A 19206-nucleotide genomic window follows, 5' to 3' on the forward strand; every position below is an offset into this window, starting at 1 on the left:
CCCTGGTCAGTTGAATTTACTCTGAATAGCAATAGCACAAGGTAGTTCTAACATTGAAATATACTCAATATTGTTTACTAAATTAAAATACACTACAAACAAAACTGCAAAACATTCACCCTTAGTGTTAATAATTACAAGTGGATCTGTTTCAGTGAACTTGTCTAGCGACCAGACCAGAACAGGTGATGAACATGTTCTGGCCCAGCCATTGGTCAGATGACCTCTCCTTCCTGTGTGAGCTAACTGTGCAGTAAAGCAAACTTTTTTAATGCTCTTTCTATAAAGGAAGCTGTGTTTAAATATTCACATGATGTAGTCTCCCGCAAATGATTAATTTGACCACAGGTATGTGTCATGCTATCCATGTTGGTTTGATCAATTAACTCAATTGGACCTCCTTGCCTCTCCCTGCAAAGAGGCTTATCTGTTTCTTTTCGTAAATTTTGACCTCTTGCTTATGCTTTGTGTCATCAAATCAACCACATGATATTTACACCACACTATTCTATGACTATCACAAATTCAGCTGATAAGTAGTTGACATTATCACATCTGATTCACTGTGTCTGTTTTAAATCAAACTTCAGTTTTTTGAGTTATTGCGATAGTTCAGTCCTCTACTGTTGAGTGACAATACTCAATCTAAACTAGGACACATTCCTTTAGGAAAACGCAGAAACCCTTAAAACTAGTGATATTTTTAATCATTAGGTCTTCACCAGGCTTCATATGTCTTTTTCTCCACGTTTCATTTAACTTCATTTAGGCTAACCCAGCAAAATTTTGATTAATATCAACAAGGAGGAAACTGAAAAAGGAAATAAGAGTTAAAGGAGTGAAAATAGGTTATTGCAAAAACAAATGGGAAAGTATTTTGTTACATAACAAATCTCAAACAAAATAAATTGTCATTTGGAAAAACATGGACTTATAAGTGAAAGGCACAATTATGTGTAATTTTAAAGATCTGATATATGAACATTTCCTGTAGTTATGGCTCCTTTATATTGTCCTGTAATGAGTTCAGATTTGCATACGAATTGACTTGTGAACAGACTCAAGAATGGAACTCGTTGACAACTCTGGGACTACCTGTATTTATTAAAGAAATTTCTGATTGATAAACTTGATCCTCTTTTTCTTTGAAACAATGGAGATTAAGGTGCTGCAGTTGATAGGCATATGGACTTGCAGGAGGCATTTGATAAAATAGGATTTAATAGACTTCTTGGCAAAATAAAACTAATAATTTTAAAGGCAGATGAGTTTTGTGGATACATAATCATCTAAGAAGCAGAATATACTTGTGAAACACTTGTCAGATTGGAGAGAAGTGTGCAGTGGTGATTCTCAAAGATTGTTTCTTAATCCACAGCTATTTTTGTCATTAACAGAATTTGACCGTAAAAAGCATAGTTTCACTGTTTATTAGTGACATGATCCTCTGAGAAGGATTGTTATAGTCTTCAGAGTAACACAGCTTGATATTTACAGCACAGAAGGATGTTATTAAGCAGATGAGTTTGGTAGATCAATCTCATTTTCATTCTCTATTCATATAAACATACAAGTTTATTTTCCTCATACCAGTATAAATTTTCATCTGAACGCATTGATCAACTCTACTGCTCTAGGCAGAGTGTTCCAGGTCATTTCTATTCACCTTTAAAAGAAGGTTATACGTCACATCACTTCTTTTCCTTCTCTTCTCCACACCAACTCCTCCCTGTTTTTGTACTCTACTCACCTATTTATTAAACCTGAAGTACTGTGAGCTTAGTTAACAATTCTCTCTACTTGTCCTGCCATATATAAATATTTATCTCTCACACACATCCCGCCCAGGTATCTCTGCTCATGCCTATCCTTTGAATAGTACCTATATTTTATACTGTCTTCCCGTATTCTTTGTATCAAAGTGTATTACCTCCACTCTTTTTTTTTCAAATTGAACTTCATTTGCCATCAATCCATCCACTCCATCATGCCCTTTTAAAGTTCTCATAGCTTACAATTTTTGCAAGTTTTCTGTCATCCCCAAATTTTGAAATTGTTCCCTGCACTCAAAGACCTAAATCATTTATACATATGACAAATATTCCCAATATCTACCACCTCCTAGTTCACAAACCAACTCCTAGTACCAAAAATGCCCATTAACATTACTCTGTTTCCTATCCCTTGTATTCCATAGCCTGGACGTTTCCTCCCAAGTGTGTTGTGCAACACTCTGTCAAACACTTTTTGAAGTCGTGTACACCAGCTGAATAATCTTTCCCCTCTTCAACCCTCTCTGTTTCCTCCTCAAAAAAAAGCCAACAAGTTAGTTAGACACAAAGTTCCCTTAACAAATCCTTGCTGACTCTTCTAAATCAATCTACATTTTAAAATTTATGATTATTAATTATATTCTGAATAATTGTTTCTAAAGGTTGCCCCAATACTGAAGTTAAAATGACTGGTCTGTAATTGTTGGGCCAATCTTTACAATTTCTTCAAAAGAAGTGTCCTGTTTGAAAATGTCCCATTCTCTGGCGCACCTCCAAATTCAGGGGCAATTGGAAAGTATATGCCTGTGCATCTGTATTTCCAGTTTTGCTTCCTTCACTGTCCTTGGATGCATCTTATTGAGTTATCAATGCCTTATCAAATTTGAGCACTGACAGCTTTACCAATACCTACTTTTAACCAAGTTTAAACCCTTACAGTGACAGGAAGGAGCAGAAATAAGATTGATGTAAATTATTCAGTTAGCGCACAAATTATATCTTGTGCCTCAAAGTGTAAATCCCTTTTTTTTTTGTTTCTTAACTTTCCCCCCACTTTTTTTTGCCACACTCTTACTATTGACGTCTTTATAGAAATCTTTGGGATTTCCTTTTGTTAGCAACCAGTCTTTTTATTATAATCTCTTTTGTGTTACATATTTGCGTTTTGATCTTCTTTCTGAACCTTACTTATTCAGCTTGGTTTTGACTTAATTACATGATAACAGTGAAAAAGACACTTTTTTGTTCTTTTAACCTAATTTCTAACCCCTTTATTATGCAAGGAGCTCTGGGTTTGTTTGTTTTCCCTTTCCTTTTGAGGGATTATACCTTGACTGTGCCCAAACCATCTCCTCTTTGAAGGTAGTCTCTTGTTTAGCTGCTTTTTTTTTTGCATCATCGTTTGGTTCCAGTCCATTCAACCCAACTCTGTTCTTACTCCATTGATGTCTGCTGTTCGCCACTTAATTAGTCCTATCCTGAAATGTGCAATATAATTTTCTACTACGTTCCTAAATCCTGTGAAACAATGATCCATGTCTCATAAATGTTTCCTCATTGATGCTTAATCTATTTGGTATACCCCATGCCCAAGAACTAGGTCTAACAATGCATCCTTTCTTTTTGGACTGAGCACATACTAGTGTATAAAATCCTTCTGAACACAATCTAGAAATGCTTTTCCCTTGCTGCACGTTATACTTCCACTATCCCAGTTAATATACAGGTATTTAAACTGCCTTACTCTCTGATGTTTTAAACCTTTCTGTTATTTCCTTGTAAATTTATTCCTCTATATCCTTCCCACTAGCTGGAGGCCTGTGTATTATACCAAACAATATGACTGCATCCTTCTAATTCCTTACTTTAGTCAAATCGATTCTGTCCTTGAATCCTCTAAAACATCATCTCTCTGCAGTACTGCAATGCCCCTTTAGCCAAAAATGCATCAACCTCTCATTTCTTTCCTATCCTATCTTTTCTAAACATCTTGTAACCAGGAATATTGAGCATCCATTTCAGCCCTTTCTTGAGCCAGGTCTTCATTATTGGCACAACAACATAATCCCATTTGGAAATCAGTGCCTATAATTTCCCAGTGTTATTAACTATACTCTGTGCATTCATATACATTTAACGTAACTCTGATTTAGACTTCATTACTTTCCCTCTTATTCTGACTCCACCTATTAATTTACAGTTCTCTATTTTAGTTACATCTGCCTCTAGCATTTTGTGAATCCTGGTATTACTCTGGAATATTCTTTCCTGTTTCTCACACCCCTGCTGAATTAGTTTGAAGTTTCCATAATTGACTGAGCAAAATATGCTGCAAGGAACTCCAATCTGACGCTGTTCAGGTGCAACTGCCTGACTTGTACAGGTGTCATCTTCCACAGAACAAGTACTGGTTCCCTGGGAATATAAAACTCTTCTTCGTGCACCAGCTTTTCGGCGACACATTCATTTGATACATCATCCTATTTCTGTATTCACTTCTACATAGCATTGAAAGTAATGCAGAGATTACTATTTTAGATGTTCTGCTTGTTGATTTTCTACTCACCTCCTTAAATTCCAATTGCAGAACCACGTCCTTTTTACATATCTTCTAAGTGCCAATGTGTACTGTGACCTTTGACTGCGTACCCTTCTTTAGAAAAATGTTCCACACTTTCTGGGACACCCCTGATCCTGGCACCAAGAAACACCTGTTTCCCTAAGTAAAGAATCACTTGTTAGTACTGCCCTTCTTCCTCCTTCCTGGACAGCTGGTGCCACCTCAGGTGTCATGGGTATTCCTGTTCCCTCTCACCTCTAAGGAACTATTGTCCTCACTAATATCCAGACCAGAAAACAAATTAGTGTGTGGGTCCTCTGGGAAATTCATGCACTACCTACTTGTTTTATCAGACTGCCTGGTGGTCACCTATTTCCTATCTGCCTGCTTGTCCTTAACTTTTATGGTTATTACATCCCTGAAGGTACTATAGTTCTCTGCCTCACAGATGTACTTCAGTCACTCTAGTCACCACTTGAGCACAGAAACATGGAGCTCCAGCCTGTGTAGCCGGTGACAAGAAATGGACTGATTCTGTACATGGACTCATAAATCATAAGCAATGTTTGGCACATCTTTTTGAAGTGTTCTGGTTCATGGCAATACAGAGATTGGAGAGGGAAACCATATTCTGCATGAGGAGCATTGTGAAAGGCCTTCTTGCTCCCTTTGTCAAGCTATGCTGCCCTATTCATTCCATGACCCCACATAACCCTGTACCAATAATGACACTTTCATACCTATTGACCAATTCACATTATTTAAGAATTAAAAAACCTTATAGTGGCAATAGGATTTTTAAAAAATAATTCATTCATTACTTCCCATTTCAAGTCAATTTACTAGAGTGGAGTAAAAGTGTCAATCATCCAGATTCTTAACTGCAGGTACTTGAAATCTCCTAACCTTGTGTAAATAAACATTGTGCAGTTGATAGCAGAGATCAGAGACAAGCAGTCATTCAAGCTTTGTTTTTGCTGGGGATCAGATGTTTCAACAATCAGTGGATTTCTGGGCTCTCAGCAATGATGCTCGTCTGAGAGCTCAAATTCAGCCCAAACTTCCAAGTTGGAGAAGCAGTTGAAGTGGAGACAGAATCTGGCTGTTGAAGTAACTGAACAGATCTTTCAAAGAGCTGGAACAGACGCAATAGCTCAATGTCCTTGTGCTGTGTTTGTGTACTTAGTGGCTCTCCTAGTGCAATGGTTAGCTTGTTTTAACGAGGCAAGCAAAGTGAGAATGAGATATGCCCTGTCCTGTGTAACAAAACATCTAGACTTGACTTAGTGTCTCTTATCACCTATAATTTGAATTTGGTCACACAGAAGGCTGGGTAGATGAACTCGTATAATTATTTCATTGAAGGCATTGGGGCTCAATCTTACAGAATTGCCCTTCCATCTGGGCTGGATTTTGTGTTCCCTGGACAGGAATGTTTTTAGCAGAGTAGCATTTAAAATAAGATGTAGGTGCATAGGTTATCATGTTCTCACCCACACCAAGCTGACCCCCAAATACAAAGAGTGGGTGGATACTGAAATCAGCAGCCTGCACACCATAATTTAAAGAAATCATTATGGGTGAATTGAGCTTGTTAAAATCCAAAGTGATCCAATGTTACTCTATCCATGCCACTGTTGGGGCAGCATTTTTATATTAAAGTTTATATGAAGGAAGAAAGGAGGGTGGTGTCTTTTGCACAGTGAAGTGCCAAACCTCCTCCATGCCTTCCTCAATGCTTGGCCTTTAAAACCTACTCCTTCATCCCCCATGACTTAACTGGGTCCATTGAGCCACCTCCTTGGGACTGGTTACTGGCCCTGGTAGTACCCACGAACAAAATCCGGTCTTGCCAGGGCAGCTGGGACTCCCAGTTAATCAGATTGACCTGAAGAGTGTGGTACTTCAATTTTAGTGAAAGTCCCACTCTATATCATCTTAGCCCATCCATAGCATGTCATGGCTGTACCGCAGGTTCCTTCTCTGTCTGTTAACTGGTTATTGACTTTCCTTCTGTGGTGCAGAGACAGGGCAATTTGAACAGCCTACTCCCTGTTAAATTCTGTTCAGAGTTAATCTTTCAAACCGTTGAGCTTAGACTTATTGTAGAGTCATCGGTCTTAATCTCAAGTCTGTTTTTCTCTTACAGTTGCCTCCTGATCTGTCGAGTGTGTCCATATTTTGTTTTGGTTACAAATGCATCCACTTGGTCTTAATTTTCAAACTGTAAATCGGCATTTGACGGAGTCACTTAAAAAAAATGTTTTTCCAAAGCTTTTAATATTACACTCATTGGGGCAATTTATCCAAATAAATTACCCGTAATTTATACTGTATGCAAGAAGAGTGTTGATTGGTTGGCAAGTGAACTCTGATTGAGGCATTGCACTGGAGAATGCACCAATTAAGCCAGGTAGGTTAACTCAAGTCAAGGTATTGCGCTCAGAAATGAGCTAGCGAATAGTTGTTGCCTATTTTGTTGAGTTCAACTAAGTGCAGTGCATGCATACATTCTTTCCATCTGCACTTGGTATATAAAAATTGGAACCTTAACACCTACCTGAGGTCCTGTTCTTAGGGTTGGATATTGCATGCCCCAACTTGATGTGTTCTTCGTAGGGCCATGTATTATAGGCAGTTAAGCATCCCACCACCTTCCTACTCACCCCTGTGCTTGCCCTCCTCATAGAGAGTGAACAGGCACTGAAATTGGCTGCCTGAAACTATATGCAACTAAATAATTTAAGGAACAATTGAACTTGTTTAAAGTTCATTTGACCCAGTGCCCAGTCCATAAAAAAAAAAGTTGATTGCAAGCAGGAATGGGATTTTTTTTTTCAGAAATGTGTTTAAAATGGCAGGAAGGAGAAAGGTACTAATTCGGAGGGTGACCTTTCCCCATCGGAAACGCCATGGGACGACAGTATCCTCTTCCATGCACTTTAAAAATGCCTACCTTGTTACTCTTCCTAACTTCCTAATCCTTGGCCACAGACCGCTGACTTATTTCACTGCAGGATCCTTCAGGCTTCTTGCCTACAATCATGGCAGTGCCCAATAGAACATTGGTGTGCTGGGATTGTTGGAGCTGCTAGCCAACAATTCTAGAGGCTGCTACTTCCTCTTAGATGCAGAAGTTGCACTCTGCACTACGTTAGCCTGTACACAGTACACAATGGCTGTGGGGAATGCTTCCCCTCCAACTCTCAGCCCGGCTCGTCACCAATGTTTGTTCTGAAGGACAATTTATTTGCCAAAAACATCCTGGCAATTTTCTGCTCCAAGAATAGATTGTACTGATGGAACAAGTCCTAATACCACCTGCACAATTATTTTGTCTCGAGTAGAATACATTATACCTACTAAGAAGAATAAGCAATTAATGAGCTCAGTATTTGATCATGTTATTGTGAAATATGTAAGTTGAAAATTTTTAGTCTTGGAAATCTGGTTGGCATGGAAGAGTTGGACTGAAGGGTCGGTTTCTGTGCTGTATAACTCTGATTCTATGCATACTTTGGGAATGAGAAATGTCCTAGTGTCAGGGGTACATATAAAAAAATTTTCAAAGTGCATTTTGAACGAATGTGGCAATCAATTGAGACCATCCATTATGATGTAGATTAGTTTTTCAGTTCACAGATATTTTTTTAAAAGGAAATGCTGTTTAGAAAGCAAAGGAAATATATTAAAACATCATTAATCTTTCTTTCATTTCTTTTAGGTCCAGCTTGAATCAATAGCTGCTAAGTACATAATGCTTGTACGTGAGCAAACAGGACGGGACATGTTTCAAGTGTCTGAGAGACATCCATCTACCACAGCTTGTAGGTTGTATTCTGAAGAGCAGAATTCAAAAAGCCCTCCTGCAGACATTATGGATGGACAAGGTACACAATCTAATTGGTTAACTGACCACCAAATAAGTCTTCTGCATAAAGCTAAACTGCACACTATATGCTTTTGATGAAATAGGAAAATAACATTTTCCAGCATTAAATCAAAACCAAATGTATTGTGATTTTTCTCAATAATTCACATTTTATTAAATGAATAACTAATTTCAACACTAGTTCTTTTATTTGCTTGTGGGTGTAGCAGCAAACTTCGGAGTGAATCTGACACTTGCCCAACTCTAATCTCTGATTTATGGTGTAAATGTGACTCATTTTTCCCTTAGCACCACCTATAATTTTGGGGTACCGAGTAATGAATGGATAAATTCACTGCAGCTGTGCTCCTATAATTTGCAAAAACAAATAGAGGAGGAAGATGTATTCATGTCCATGTTATCTAATATGGAAACATTTTCTGAAGCTTTATCCTACATACCCAGTGTCCTGTGGTCTTCACTTTATTGTCAGGTTTAGTGTGCAAACAATGTTAGGTGAAAAGGTAAAACCACCATAGCTCTACTGAATTATAGATCTGCTCTCTCATTAGAGAGAGATGACTGGTAGTGATTTAACCTCAAGATCACCATGCCTCAAGTGAGGGGAGAGGTTGGGAACATACACATTAACTGAAATAGAATAATTCCTCATTTCAGGAAAAAAATGACTTTTTGTTTCGGTCAACCTTTACCATTGTTGTCTCTTACCAAATCACTTGTGGTTAACTGACTTGTGCAGTTCCCACAGTACAGGTTTCCTCTTCACATTCATACACATGAGAGCTGAATATTCATCTGCGTATGTTGCATGGCTGGTTTGTTATTCCACAATCAGATTTGCCTTGAACATCATACACCTGCCATATCCACCCTCTTCTTTTTCATTGCTCTAGAATTCCTTGACAATAAACTGCCTTCTCTGACTCTCTAATTTTTCCATTTCCCATTTCTGTTTGAAGCGCTTTACAGTGTTATTCTCAAGGTGTTGTACACATGAAATAAAACTGTATATATGAGTAATTTTGAAGTTTCCTCCTTATGCATAGATCTTTGCCATTTCACTTGTAAGAACTGTATTTGTCTTCTATGTCTCCACCTTAAAATAAGTTACAATTGCATGGCAGCTGGAGACTCTGAAGTGTGACCTGCATCTTACTGCTGTGTTGCACAGCTTGTTCCTTGTTGCACTGTGCTGGCCCCTACGATTTTATACCTCTCGTGTCATCAGAATAAATGGTTACAGGCATTGCATTATCATTTTAGGAGGCACACCTAAAATTGGACAAGTTTGCATTTCAGACCTCCCTACTGTGACTATATGTATGGTAATTAATGGTTGAAGAACTGAGTTTGCCAACTGAGCTCCTAGGCTATTTTGGTATCAATACATATGAGGAACAAATTACCATAAGTTCATGGAGAAACTTTAAATAAAAATAGGGCCTTGTAGCTTCAAAATAAATATCCTAATTACCTTAGCTTTCTATCTCACCCTACTGTTGCTACTATTGCAATTGGCGAGAAAGCAATAGCCATTGTGGCTGGGTGAGTTGACTGCTTAGCTGAGGCAGCAGTTTGTAATGAGAACTGGGAGATGTGATATTGCAAATGCAAAATATAATGAAAAATATTTTAATTGTGCAAACTATATGCTTTGTTAGACAATGTAGAGAATGAAAATCCTGGGAATAATCTACAAAGTGCAGGTTACATCAGCTAAAATATTGTAATAAAACTAGAAAATGCTGGAAACACGTCTGTCAGGCATTGTTTCATGTCGATTGTTATTCTTCAGAACTGTTCTAATGTTAGCACTGGGCACAAGGGTAGGTCATTCAGGCCCTTGAGCTGCTTCATTGTTCAGGTAGATGACAGTTGAGTTGCACTTTGACTTTATTGATCCTTCTTTGTATTTTTGTTTCTTTTAACTCCATCTGACAAATTAGTTCGCTCTCAGTCTTGAAAACTTCAATTACCCCGTGGCTATTTGGGGGAAAACTTGCACATTTTGCTACTTTTGTTGACAACGTGATTCCTGATTCTACTCCTAAACAGTCTAACTCTAATTTTATAATTATGTCCTGTTGTCTTTGATTATCTATCAAACGAAATAGGATAGGTATAGAGAAACTATATTTGATTTGCAGCAGTAATAGTAATTCATTTTTGTTATATTGCTTTCAATAATAAGGTCAACATCAGAATAAGGTCAACTAATTTATGACTCAACATTGTTATTTTTTATCTTCAGCTGAAAAACCACTGAACCTCAGGATTGCTGACCAGCAAAGCCGGCAAATAATGCAGCAAATGGTATCCAGAGAAGATCTACAGCTTGCTAAGCAAGTGTCAAATGAATTAAGCAGACTTTATTCTAGCAATCCAAGAGAGTCTCACTCTTCAGGTAATGTAAATAAGCTGATATGATGCCAGTTAATTAATTGATATTTAATGGATGTAAAATAAGAAATGGGAGCAGGGGTGGATCATATGCTGTTAAACCTGCACCACTATTCTGGATGATCATGACTGAACTTTGGCTTCAAATCCACTTTCACATCTACTCTCCATTCCATGATTTCCCAAAAGGCCAAAAACAAACTGCTGATCTCAGCCTTAATAGAGAAAGAAAAACCAAAACTGTGGTGAACATGGACTTTCAGAAGGCTTTACATATAGAATAACACAGGAATTTAATGAAGAAAATTGGAGCAGAAGGATGGGGGTAATCTGCTGGCATGCTTTGAAAATTGGTTAGCAGACTGAAAGAGTACAGAGTAGCAAGTAAACAGATCATTCTCAGGATGACAGACTCTCACTAGTGTGGTACTGGATTGGCCCTGGGGCCACATCTGTTTATAATCTATATAATTAATTTATATATGGGAATCAAATGTAATATTGCCAGTTTGCTGCTATTAAATTGGGTGGGAATGTAAGTTGTAAGGAAAATTCAAGGGGATTTGGTGAGGCTAAGTAAACATACAGGAACATTTTGGATGGAATATTATGTGAGAAACTGAAATTAATCATTTTGGTGGGGGAAAAGAAAGAGTATTTCTTTAAATGGTGAGAAGTTAGGAAATGTTCATGTTCAAAGGGTCCAAACTGTCCTTGTTCATGAGTTACTTAAAGCTAGAATGCTGTTGTCGAAAGCAAATAGGAAAGCAAATGGTATGTTCAGCTTTAGCACAAGGGGATTTGAGTACAGGAGTAAAGATGTTATGTTGCAATTATATAGAGCCATAATATACATGGAGTATTGTGTGTTGTTTTGGTCTCTGTGCAAAAGAATATTTATCACAGGAGGAGGGCAATGTAGATTCAGCAGACTAATCCCTGCGATGATGGGACTCCTATGATCAAATATTAAGGAAACTGGACCCATATTCTCTAGATTTTCAAAGAGTGAAAGTGTCCTGATTGAAACTTACAAAATCCTTACAGCACCTGACTGTATGGGTATTAATTCACACCAGCAAATTTGTAAATGAAACTTTGAATCAACTTTATATGCTGTATTTGCCCAATGGTCTAAACAGTCCAGTGCAAATCATACTTTCAGTAATATTAAAGGAGCAATATATAAAGAAGAAGGAGGACAAGTGATGTATCTTCCAGCAAGTGAGATTACTGGACTATCCTAAAAATAATTTTGATACATAGAAAACAGTAATAAACAATGAACATGCTGTAATTCTGTCAAAACTGAATCTTTTTGGCAAGAATGAGGGGCAGATTTGCAGAATAAGGGATAGTCCATTTAAGACTGAGATGAAGAGAAATTCCTTCATTTGAAGGTGGTGACTTTTCAGAATTGTCTAGTCCAGAGAAGGTCACTCATTGAGCATGTTCAAGACAGAATGGGCAGATTATTTAATGCTAATAACCTCATAATATCACGAGAGTCTGGGAAGGTGGGATTGAGGTAGATGATCAATCATGATCTAATTGAATGGTGGAGCAAGTTCTTTGGGCTGAATGGTCTACTCTTGCATCTATACTCGTATGTTAAATATGTTCAATGATGGAGCATCTGCAACACTCTGTGCTGGAGAATTCCACAGATTGACAATCTCAGTGAAGAAATTTCTGCCAATCACAGTTCTAAATGATTGGCCCCTTATTCCAATATTCTTGTTGATGTAGTAGTATGGGAAGCAATTTTGTTATCTACCCTGTCAGAATGACAAATTGGGCTTTTCAAGTTTTTAAAAAAGCATTCATGGGAAGTGGGCATTACTGGCTGGGTCAGCTTTTATTGCCCATCCCGAATTACTCAGAGGGCAATTAAGAGTGAACTTAGGGGCAGCACAGTGGCTCAGTGGTTAGCACTGCTGTCTCACAGTACCAGGGACCCAGGTTCGATTCCCGCCTCAGGCAGCTGTCTGTGTGGAGTTTGCACATCCTCCCCGTGTCGCGTGGGTTTCCTCCGGGTACTCCGGTTTCCCCCACAATCCAAAAGATGTGCACATCAGGTGAATTGGCCATGCTAACTTGTCTGTAGTGTTAGGTGCATTAGGCAGGGGTAAATATAGGGTAGGGATGAGTTACTCTTCAGAGGGTCGGTGTTGTTTCCACACTGTAGGGAATCTAATCTAATCAAATATTGCTATGGGTCTGCAGTCGCACAAATCTGACTGGGTAGGGATGATAGATTTCCTTCCTAAAGGATATTAGTGAACCAGATAGGATTTTACAACAATGGATTTTTTTTTAAAAAGCTATTGATTAGTTTTAAATTTCATCTGCTGCTGTGGTGGGATTTGAACCCATGACACAGTCTAGTTTGTGTTTCAGGATTACCAATCTGTGCCATTGCCACTATTTCACCATCTTAATCTGACTGAGATGATTTTCTTTTTCTAATGACAGCTAAAATGACATTCCACGTCCTCCATGTCCCAGAGTCAAAAGCACAATTAAAGTATTTCCAAAATGATTTGGAGTGAGCATTTTATCCTATTATCTCTTTTTGGTATCAGTCAGGGATAGGTCAACTCCTCAGCTGTTTGATTAGATTACTTAGTGTGGAAACAGGCCCTTCCGCCCAAGAAGTCCATACCGACCCGCTGAAGTGCAACCCACCCATTCCCTTACATTACCCCTTTTACCTAACACTACGGTAACATTTAGCATGGCCAATTCACCTAACCTGCACATCTTTGGACTGTGGGAGGAAACTGGAGCACCCGGTGGAAACCCACGCAGATACGGGGAGAATGTGCAAACTCCACACAGTCATTTGCCTGAGTCGGGAATTGAACCCGGGTCTCTGTTGCTGTGAGGCAGCAGTGCTAACCACTGTGCCACCGTACTGCCCACCTGTGCCACCGTTTGCTTAAGGTAGGAATGTGCTCTTAACATTACTGGTATGTATTAACCTCTGCTCTCCCATTCACACCAGTAAATTTGTGAATGAAACTTTGAATCAACTTTATATGCTGTATTTGCCCGATGGTCTAAACAGTCCAGTGCAAATCATACTTTCAGTAATATTAAAGGAGCAATATATATTGATGAAGAGGGAAAGTGATGTATCTTCCAGCAGATGAGATTACAGGACTATCCTAAAAATAATTTTGATGCATAGAAAACAGTAATAAACAAAGAACATGCAGTAATTCTGTCAAAACTGAATCAATTTTGATATTATCAATACCAAAGCCTAATGCAAATTTAAATTAAGTGCATGTTACATAATTGAGACACTGCTGTTCATTTTATTAGCATTCTAAAAATAATGGCATAAACAGTTTATGTTAATATAACATTTTATGTACATTCTATAACTTGTGGTGTGAGGGGGGAGAAAAGGGAGTTTTTAAATGTGGTTAGACCACAAACATTTAAATGTCAACTTATGAGTAAAAGCTACAACCAGTCTACACAGATAATGGCAGTGGAAGCAGACACTATTTCTTGTATGAAATGCATACTATAATTGATGCTTATCTATCTCCAGACTGCTTAAAAAAACTTTTTTTTGTATAACAGAAAACATAGGCACCTTGAAGGAGTTTTGTCAGACAGTCCTAAATCACACAGAAAAGAAGAATGAAGCATTCAAACCTATCAAAATAGAGCCTGAAGATGTCAGATAGCCTTCTCCAGATTTGTCTGTTTCTCAAAATGGCATCAGCAAGCACCCTAACAAGAGCCTTAATGACCAATGTTGCCTCGTCTCTGTTCCATTATTGTGGTTTCTGTTTTGTCAAAGTTACTGTGTACAATGGTTTGATAGTTCAGCAGAAAACTGAATAATTTCCAACCTGGTAGTTCATTGTTGACTAAATGTTCAATAAATACTATAAAGCAGCTGGTCTTAGCAGTGAGAAAAACAGCTGAATGAATAATCTATTTAATGTTATTTAATGATTGGGAATGAAGAAAATGATACCCAGTCTTGAAAATTCTTAATAGGCATCAGCTTAAGATGATGTATTGCTTTTCTCTATAAGCTAGTCTAGCGTATAGTTTAATAAACCCTTATTGATAGTTATATACTTTTTATTCAGATCTAAAATGGGATGCAGTACATATAATATCAAAAACTTTACATGTTTGTTTATCACTAATAAGGGATGTGGGGTGGAATTGGATAAAGGAACTGAGGTTTGATGAACTAATCTTGTTGAGGTAATCCAATATGGGCCACAAAAAAGTACAACTGTTGAATCTCAGTATAATAAAAGGGGAAAGAATGAATGTATGAAAAGTTGCTCCAAATACTGCCAAATATTTCAGGTGCAGTTGCTAAAGCTGTCCACACACACCTGAAGTGGTGATCAGATTTTGAGCATTGTATCTATGCACTTAGTTAAATAGAATAAATGTCAAGAAGTTGCATTTCTATTTAGTTGGTTGGCAGACGAGAAATCAGGAAATTCTCATTCCTAATTAAACTGGGGGATAGGTCAAAACTTGTAACATTTCTAATTAAAATGCAGAATTGCTTATTAGTTATTTCTGTTCATATACATTGTCCATTTGAGGTTTTTACTTAGATTTACTTGTATTACTGCATAGTTTATACTAATATTCTTTTCCCAAAATATTGCTGCATCTCATTCTTTTCTTCAAATGTGATGGGGTACTGATTTTAAATAGTTGATACAGACTTTAGTCAGAAAAGTTGTCTTTGCAATGTTTCTATTGGAAACAGCAGTGATAATGCTGAGATTCAAATCTGCATTAAAGATTTGTAAATTCTATTTCTTTTTGCTTTGTTTTCTGCTTATACTTTGTTCAGTGTGCCTTCTGTCTGAAATCATGTTGCATTTTGGTTGTGGAGAATTTAATTGGTTAAAGTCCAGATATTTTAATCTGGTCATGCAGGCAGCCAAAGCCCTGTAGTATTTTTACTACAGACAGACCATAACTCATTTTAAATACAGCATTAAAGAGGGGACCCCAGATTAAAATGCAATAATTACACAAATAATGCTGATTATTACAGAAGATTCCAATAGCTGATTGTACATTCCTGTTCAAAATGTGTAATTTGACTTTGTTAGCTGCATATTACATTTTAGTCAAAGTCGAGTATCATTTTTATATTACCTGTAGTTAACTGAAGAATAGCTGTAGAGTATTACTCTGTTGTAGTAGCAGATTAGCTCTTAAAGGGAATTGCTCTCAATTCCCTACGGTACAATTCAACTAATTTGAAAACTGTGTTGTACTTTGTTGCCATGAAATGTTCTCTTGAACTTCGACCTGTAATGTACTGATGTTGCTATAATACTGTCTTTAGTATGTCTTGACCGTTAGCCAAAAATATGTTAGAACATAGGTTAAACTGTGCCTCCCTCAACCCTTTTGATCTGTAAAATGTTAGAAACTGTAAAGTGGTGATCAACAGTACACATACTCTAATAATGTAACCAATAATATGTTAGTATTAATGTTTCAGTTTGGAATTCAGTTTAAAGAACATTACAAGGGTCAGAGGATGTCTGGGAGAATAGATTGTTCCAGTGGTCTGTACTGTTTGAAATTGCTACTTAAATAGCAAGGGCCAGTGTTAAATATTCTGAGTGGTCTGAAAATACAGTATAGGTTGTTTGAATAAACACTAATGTATTTAATTTGTTATATAAACATTAAAATATATTTTTGGAGTTCTAATTTGGTGTTCCATGGCTTATTGTGCTTCAGGAGTCTTTTGGTTCTTTAGTAATTTTGGGATATCTTATCTGACATCTGTCAATGCTTTATGTTTGTAATGATTCAGATGCGATTTCTTTGATGGAAAAGTGTAAACATACAATTTTATGGTCCTTTATCAGTTCCGAAAAGAACAACAAAGTTCGAATGTAAAGTAACACAAAGCTCATTCCACTTAGTGCCAGCAATCCATTTTATCCTGATGTTCAAGTAGGAAACATGGCCCCACAATGGGATGAACTTAAGTTTTGTCAGCTAAGTTTGAGCAACATTGAGTTTTTTTTTGGAGAAATCTCCACTGTGAGATCTAGCAAGTTTCTTCCTCATGTGTTTCCAAACTTGTCTTCCCATCCCAATAAGCATCCCTTACGTCCAATTTTGGCTCTAACTTCCTATGTCCTATTCCCAGGGATAACTCAACACTCAGCCGTTTTCCCAGAATTCACCAGCAATTTTTGTACTCATGGCAACTTTATGAGCGCCCAAACAAATACTGTTGGTCCAAAACTCTCCTGCACAGTTTCTGATATTTGCTGCGACAAGGTAGATAAAAGAAAATTAGTGCCTGTTTTGTGGCCAGGGATGTGCAGAGACTGAACATTCACTACTTCCAGGACAAGCAGTGGAGGCTACAAACACCAAACCATGCCAACCTAGTCCAAGCTGCCACCCAGGTCAGTGCAGTCTCTGATCTCTGAAGGAACTGTTACAATACAAGGGATAGCAAGCCAGAACAAATCAGACTTGCTAACAGCGGATCCAAAACAGTGAAATTAAAATATTTAATTGCTCTCAACATTGCACAATTTTTCTAACCAGACTTTATTAAGAGATATCAGACACCGATTTTAAATACAAAGGTTATATAAGATGCACATTCATATAGTACTCACATCACATACAGGCATCACTCACAACTTCCATTTAAAGTTACAACATGGAAACAAACCCTTCGGTCCAACTCGTCCATGCTGACCAATTATCTTAAATTAATTTAGTCCTATTTGCCAGCACTTGACACATATCCCTCTAAACCTTTCCTATTTATATACCCATCCAGATGCCTTTTAAATGTTGTATTTGTACCAGCTTCCACCATTTCCTAGACATTTGAGAACAGCAGTTTAGTATTAATTATTTCTGAACTTTGAATCCTGTTGTGCTACTGTAAATGTAACTAATGATTAGATTCGATTAGATACCCTACAGTGTGGAAACAGACCCTTCGGCCCAACAGATCCACACCGACCCTCCGAAGAGTAACCCACCCAGAACCATTCCTCTCTGTCTAATGCACCTTACACTATGGGCAATTTAGAATGGCCGATTCACCTGACCTGCACATCTTTGGACTTGCTGAGACTAATCTGCTCAAATTCAATAATACTGACATAGATGATCTATTTAATGTGTAGAAGATAGTTGATCTCAAAAGAAGGGTCACAGGTCTTGAAATATTAACTCTTGTTTTCTCTCCAGGGATGCTGCAAGACCTGCTGAGTTTCTCAAGCAATTTGTTTTTGTTTGATAAACTACCTACTTTTAGACCAGTGGGATCTCTTCAGGGGTAGAAAGTACCTACATAAGAGGAACAGGTTCCACCTGAATTGGAAGGCGACCAGTATCCTTGCAGGAAGATTTGCTAGTGCTACTCAGGAGACTTTAAACTCGTAAATGGCAGGGTGGAAGCCATACAGATAGTGCTGAAACAGGTATGTCTGAGGCTGGTACAGTTGAGAAGAGGTCCCAGTCAAATAGTCAAGGCAGGCAAGACCTTGGCAGAGAATGGGGTAAGACTGATTAACTGCATTCACTTCAATGCAAGAGGCCTAACAGATAAAGCAGATGAACTTAGTGCATGGAATAGATGAACTCCAGGCTCCTGGGGTGAGGAGTCCGCATGTTGTGCTGCTACTCCACTGCCATCTTGGAAGTGATAGTTGGGAAGTGGGATGTCTTTAAAAATGAAATAATGAGTGTTAGGAGAAGATACATTCCCGTTAGTGTGAAAGGCAAGGCCGGTAGATGTAGGGAATAAGAACCAGGAGCAGGAGTAGGCCATCTGGCCCTTCGAGCCCACTCCACTGTTTAATAATTACTGTTCAAAAAATTATCTATCTTTGCTTTAAAAACATTCAATGAGGAAGCATCAATTACTTCACTGGGCAGATAATTCCTCAGATTTACAACATTTTGGGTGAAGAAGTTCCTCCACAATTCAGTCCTAAATCTGCTCCCCCTAATTTTGAGGCTATACCCTCTTGTTCCAGTTTCACCTGCCAGTGGAAACATCCTCACTGCTTCTTTCTGATCTGTTCCCTTCATAATTTTATATGTTTCTATAAGATTCCACCCCCATTCTTCTAAATTCCAATAAATATAATCCCACTCTACTCAATCTCTCCTCATAAACCAACCCTCTCAACTCTGAATCAACCTAGTGGATCTCCTTTCTCCAGTAAGGAGACCAAAACTACATGCAATGCTCCAGGTTTAGCCTCTTATCAGTACTCTATACAGCTGCAACTTAACCTCCCTACTTTAAAGTTCAATCCCTCTAGCAATGAAGGACAAAATTCTATTTGTCTTCTTAATTACCTGTTGCACCTGCAAACCAACCTTCTTTCATTCACTCAGAAGGACACCCAGGTCTGTCTGCACAGCAGCATGTTGCAATTTTTTTACCTTTCAAATAATAGACCTTGTTACTATTATTCCTACTAAAATGGATGACTTCACATTGTACTCCATCTGCCAGACCTTTGCCCACTCACTTAAACTATTATCCTCTGTAAACTTTCAGAGTCTTGTGC

At 37.9% G+C, this 19206-nt stretch overlaps 1 protein-coding gene across 1 annotated transcript in view; it reads left to right on the forward strand.

Moving 5' to 3' along the window:
• nab1b (NGFI-A binding protein 1b (EGR1 binding protein 1)) overlaps window positions 1–16354 on the forward strand; it is a 40427-nt gene extending 24073 nt beyond the window's left edge. The window contains exons 6-8 of the mRNA XM_060828006.1: window positions 8057–8222; window positions 10476–10628; window positions 14222–16354. Of these exons, the coding sequence (XP_060683989.1) occupies window positions 8057–8222; window positions 10476–10628; window positions 14222–14328 (426 nt within the window). The 3' untranslated portion in view covers window positions 14329–16354. The remainder of the gene's footprint in view (window positions 1–8056; window positions 8223–10475; window positions 10629–14221) is intronic.
• Window positions 16355–19206: the final 2852 nt, after the last annotated feature.

The sequence above is a fragment of the Hemiscyllium ocellatum genome, chromosome 7 (assembly GCF_020745735.1).
Source record: "Hemiscyllium ocellatum isolate sHemOce1 chromosome 7, sHemOce1.pat.X.cur, whole genome shotgun sequence".
In the NCBI taxonomy this organism is placed as follows: domain Eukaryota; kingdom Metazoa; phylum Chordata; class Chondrichthyes; order Orectolobiformes; family Hemiscylliidae; genus Hemiscyllium; species Hemiscyllium ocellatum.